The sequence below is a fragment of the Mya arenaria genome, chromosome 13 (genome assembly GCF_026914265.1).
Source record: "Mya arenaria isolate MELC-2E11 chromosome 13, ASM2691426v1".
NCBI lineage: Eukaryota > Metazoa > Mollusca > Bivalvia > Myida > Myidae > Mya > Mya arenaria.
Window position 1 is genome coordinate 53,302,321 of NC_069134.1, and position 4,888 is coordinate 53,307,208.

The 4,888-nt window shown below is 35.5% G+C and overlaps 1 protein-coding gene across 1 annotated transcript; it reads right to left on the reverse strand.

The window, feature by feature from the left end:
• Positions 1–2,442: 2,442 nt before the first annotated feature.
• On the reverse strand, positions 2,443–4,888 carry LOC128215509 (prostaglandin E2 receptor EP4 subtype-like). The gene is made up of 2 exons (XM_052922191.1): positions 3,552–4,888; positions 2,443–3,333 (listed from the first exon to the last, which is right to left on the reverse strand). Exons 1-2 carry the CDS (start codon positions 4,314–4,316, stop codon positions 2,992–2,994), a joined length of 1,107 nt encoding a protein of 368 aa, XP_052778151.1. The 5' UTR covers positions 4,317–4,888; the 3' UTR covers positions 2,443–2,991.

Genomic DNA, 4,888 nt, shown 5'->3' on the forward strand with positions numbered 1-4,888 from the left:
CAAAGGTTGGTCGGATAGATGCCCCGTCATATATACAATAAATCCCTGTACACAGCGCCATTCGAAAAGCGGACATAACTCAACATAAGGTAAACAAATATTGGCCATGCTGTACATGTTGATATTGCCTCTGGCAACATGTGTACCAAGCATTAATGCAATATCTTGACCGGTTATGACCAAGGTTAAAGCTTTTTCTCAAGGACGGCAAGTTTGCAAGTGACAGTTATTGGCATAAGTCATGTACAAACTTTAGATATAGCTACATGTAAGGCCTAAGCACAATAGCTTATACACTAAAATAGCGGCGAAGTCGACGTCGAAATATACTATAACATTTTTCTTAAATAAAAAACAGACGAGCAAATATGAAGGAGCAAGGCACTTTGTGTGGAAAGTTGAAGATAGTGTTGTACAAGAACCAAACAATGCTCTATATTGATGGCTCCAAAAACATATTCAATACGACATATATGGAAAATCTCCCAAACATGTACAGTACACACCAGGATATCGATAAATATGTCTCCTTATTTAACAATAAAATGAATTCCAGTCCAATTCTAGTCGATCAAGACTGTATGGTTTGGTAAATGTCTGGGCATTCCTTCTAATCCATAAATTCCTAACCCACTTTTCCCCTACAAGTACGGGACACGCCGCATGTCTTGTAAGCATATTAACCGTACCATTCCTGTGCATGAACCAGAACGAACATAATTAAGAAACAAATATCGCCTTTGCATATTGAACCTAAGCCATGACTAAACAAAAATACATTCATTTATGAAAGTCGGTGCAAAGAGCTGTACTATTTATGTTATTTTAATCTCGTATGGGTTTTTTAAAACTATAATTCAAGGTATTATGATAGCTTTGGTGTTGTTGCCGGCGTCGTTATCTTTCGAAAACTACAACTTTAGCCATAACTAAAGAAAAATAAAACAACCATTAATGAAACTTGGTGCAAAGAGCTGTACACACATGACAAGGTCATAACTCTGACTTTGATAAGTGTCCAGTTATACCCCTTGTTGGAAGTAAACAACAAGCTGACGAGTGTTGGCGTTCGCCCCTCTTGTCCGGTTAATTTTATACGAGTACCATTATTCATGCATTCAATCAACTAATACGTAATAAAATGATTTTTCTTTTCCGCTTCTAGTTTTAAACTTCCATCTATTACTACATGTCCACAAATGATAACAGTTACTTAATGCTTTCAACATTGTTGTTGAATAGTTCATAATTTTAGTAAACAGTACTTACACTATCCATTTGACCTTTAATTTATTTTTATGTCTTTCTTTAGAAGCAAAATTAGTCTTAGACAAGAACAAACTTTTAAATTACTTGTTACGCATACATCGGCTTATCTTATATTCACTCTGTGAAGTTAAATAAATTTAACACGTGAACGGTCATATAATAAAAATTTCCGCTCGTTAGCCAATTGAGTCGCCAGTGTGAAACACCGGCTGACCAAGCAAATAGTCGATGATGCTAACGAGGATTTTCTAGTAATCCAGTTGGTTATACAGTAAAGTGGACGAAACACGTACAAAATATTATTATAAACTTTATATGGTGATTTATTAGTCATGAGAAATAGCGACAGGTCGATTCTGTAAATGTTCTACATGTTACGTTTGGTGATGACTTTGGCAGTGCTATTTCTAAAAAAGCAATCCCGAATATAAATGAAATGATAGTATTGCATGCAGATGTAGCAGGTTTTCTTTCAAGTACTGTTATGATTTATGCATTTCAGAAATGTTCCATGTACAACATCAAACGGAAAACGTTTATTTCAAGAATGCAAACTGCAATCAAAACCATTTAGAGCAAAGAGCAGTCGTTCAGGTGTATATGGTTTAAAACACAATCGACAGTGTACTTTGAAGTTAAATTCATGTTTAAGTAAGGTAGTGTTTGTGTATACATGGTAATTACCCAAAATAAGTTAGCTGCTGGCTTGATCAGATTAAAAGGTATTTAAATCATGTCGAATTGTCAATTAATATTCCGAAATTAATTAATACAACAACATAAAAGACAAAGGCAACCTTTACACAAACGTATTACTTTAAAACGTATAAAATAATGGTAAACTTATGTTCACTCACAGCGCCCATTTTACTATTATACTTGTGATTAAATGTTTGTTTTTAACATGTAATTGTTACCATAAGGCGTTGGCACATAGCCTTCCTACCACCACATATGTTACTATGTGCACCTGTTTCAAACAAAATACCTCTGATGAACTTTTCAATTTATAGCGCTTTAAACGTCCTATCTAGGATAATTTCTAATAGAACCGCATAGCATGGCGTCCTTGGACCCTTGGGAAAATTTGTATAGTAGTTTTGTAATAAACGTGTAACCATTAACCTTTGGGCGGGAAACAGTTATCGTGCTTTCTAGATTGATTTCCGTTAATTGATTGACATGTCCTCTAATGTTTTGCAACTCATTCATTATCCTCAGCTTGGAAGTATAACGTAAAACATTCCCGTATATTTACCATTTCAGTCTGATGCAAAAATCCTTCTGTCGCGGAATTGCTGAAAAAGTGGTCTTCTCAATTTAGCAGACTAAGTAGGGCTATATTTATTTTTATTATTATTATATTTATTTAAGGCGCATCTTCTCGCATTTGTTGTTCACAAGAATAATATTTTGATTAATTGCGCCATTTCAAAAAGATCCAGTAGTACAATATTTATCGACGCAATTACTTTTAATATCACAGTGTTTGTAAATTATGAATGATAACCTAATTCACCATTATACACGCGGTACAATGGTCTACACAAAGAAATTCATATTAATAAGATGTATTGACGACTACCATTCAGTAACAGTTTTAAGGTTGCTTCTTAAATAAAACCTCTTAAAACATAGGGAAAATGCTACATAAATTATGGATGATTCCAACAGCTCGTAAAGGGTTTCACATATACTGAATAACATTTTAGCTACACTGCATCAGGCAGCTTCTCTTTTTAACTTGTCAGGTACCGTATTTCCAACTTGATTGTTATCTATCAATGGAACTAGATTGAAGCTGTTTTCCGGATTACAAAGATTGGAAACGCATTTCCTATCAGCATTGGTTGGTGCCTTCGTCACTTCTACACCTGCCATTGACGCACACTGATTTTGCATCCAAGTTTTTAAAAACACCATGGGTTTAATTAACAGTTCTTTGCGGAATAAGATATAGATCCATGGGTCGAGAATCTGGTTGAACGACGCTAGTCGAATAGCGTATAGATCTGCTCTCAGGTCGACTTGTTGCTTTCTTATTTGATTTATCAGTATCCGTATCTGGAAAAGACAAACTTAGCTTGACACATCAAATAAAGTTTAAAGTTTGTAAATAAAAATCATTATTATATCATCCTTTTATCGAACATATTTTTTTGTATTCATTTTAGTTTATAAACAAATGGCCATGCGTTTACATTTGTAATAATTATTTTAACTTTATTAAGAGATAAGCTTTAAACAGTTTATTAGTCGTTAACATCAAATAAATTACATACCAAAATAGGACCCCAGCAAGTTGTGAAGACAACGATTATTCCAAGCAAAAGGACCACCATTTGAAGCTCACCAGTGCATTTGCGCCTAACTGATTGGATACATCTTCCCCGAAGCCGTACAAGTGAAACAGTAACAAAAATGTTGGAGAAAATCGTGGTTGAAACCACTGCAAGTCCGGTAAAGGCAAAGGTAAATGGTATAATTTGATTTTTCACCTCTGTGCACGTAAAGGAAAAGAAGCACCACGACCCTGGGTATTGTATCACATTTTTGCCAAGTCCAATCACAGGCGCAAATGCAATAAGAGTGGCAAACGTCCATACCCCTAAAATACTGAGCTGTGCTCGCTCCTTTGTAATGTGGTTTTCGTAGAAATATGGCATAAGTACGGAAATGAACCGTTCAATTGCCATTACTCCAATCATAAGAACCGTTGACATTCCAGCAAAAGAAAGCATGAATGAATGGAAGTTGCACACTGGTGTTCCGCCAACCCATTGAAGATTGTTCGCGTAAACGATCAACGTTATTGGTGACGTCACGCATGTTCCGAATAGGTCCGTAGCAGCTAACGCTCCAACAAGACGGTAAAAGGCGGACGTTCTATGCTCCTTTGGTGCTCTCAGCAACACAAAAATGGCAAGGGAATTCCCAAATACTCCTGATGTAAACATTATTGCCGGGACTTTCAGCGAAACTAGCGGATCATCAGCAACTTCGCTAGAAACTGTTGGAAAAACAGGTGAGGTTGCGTTTAGAAGCATTATGTCTGACGTTTTGCAACTTTGACCGCGTAACGTACTTGTAGACAAATCATACGTACTGGTCACGGAGGTTAATATAAATATTACATCGTTTCTATATAATTGTCATCTTTATCGCCTCCAAAGCAAGTATAATGATTATGTCTGTATCAATCCTCTTCTCGTGATTAAACTTGTAAAGTCCATGTAATGCCACACGTCTCTGTTGTGTTATAACCTGTTTTAATGATGTGGCTTTACTGTGTTTGAGATCTTGAAATTTACCACAGCTTTAAAGATGTCAAATTAACGATACTCTTGTCGACACAGTTGTTTGTCGTTTTTCGTCCTGTGTACATAAGCATTTCAATGTTGAACCGTTTTTCTTCACTGGTTACGAAAAAAAACACCTCAAATAAATATGATGAAGATTGATATTCACAAAAAATATTTTCTTAGATGTTGTTAGATCTTGTTGTTTTTCCAAATTCTCTGTCTTCCTTATCTGAAGTCGAAACACATGAAACAAATAAATCCTCTTCACATGTAATTGATTCATTTCATTTCCATGTCCATGTGAAAACAAGTTTACC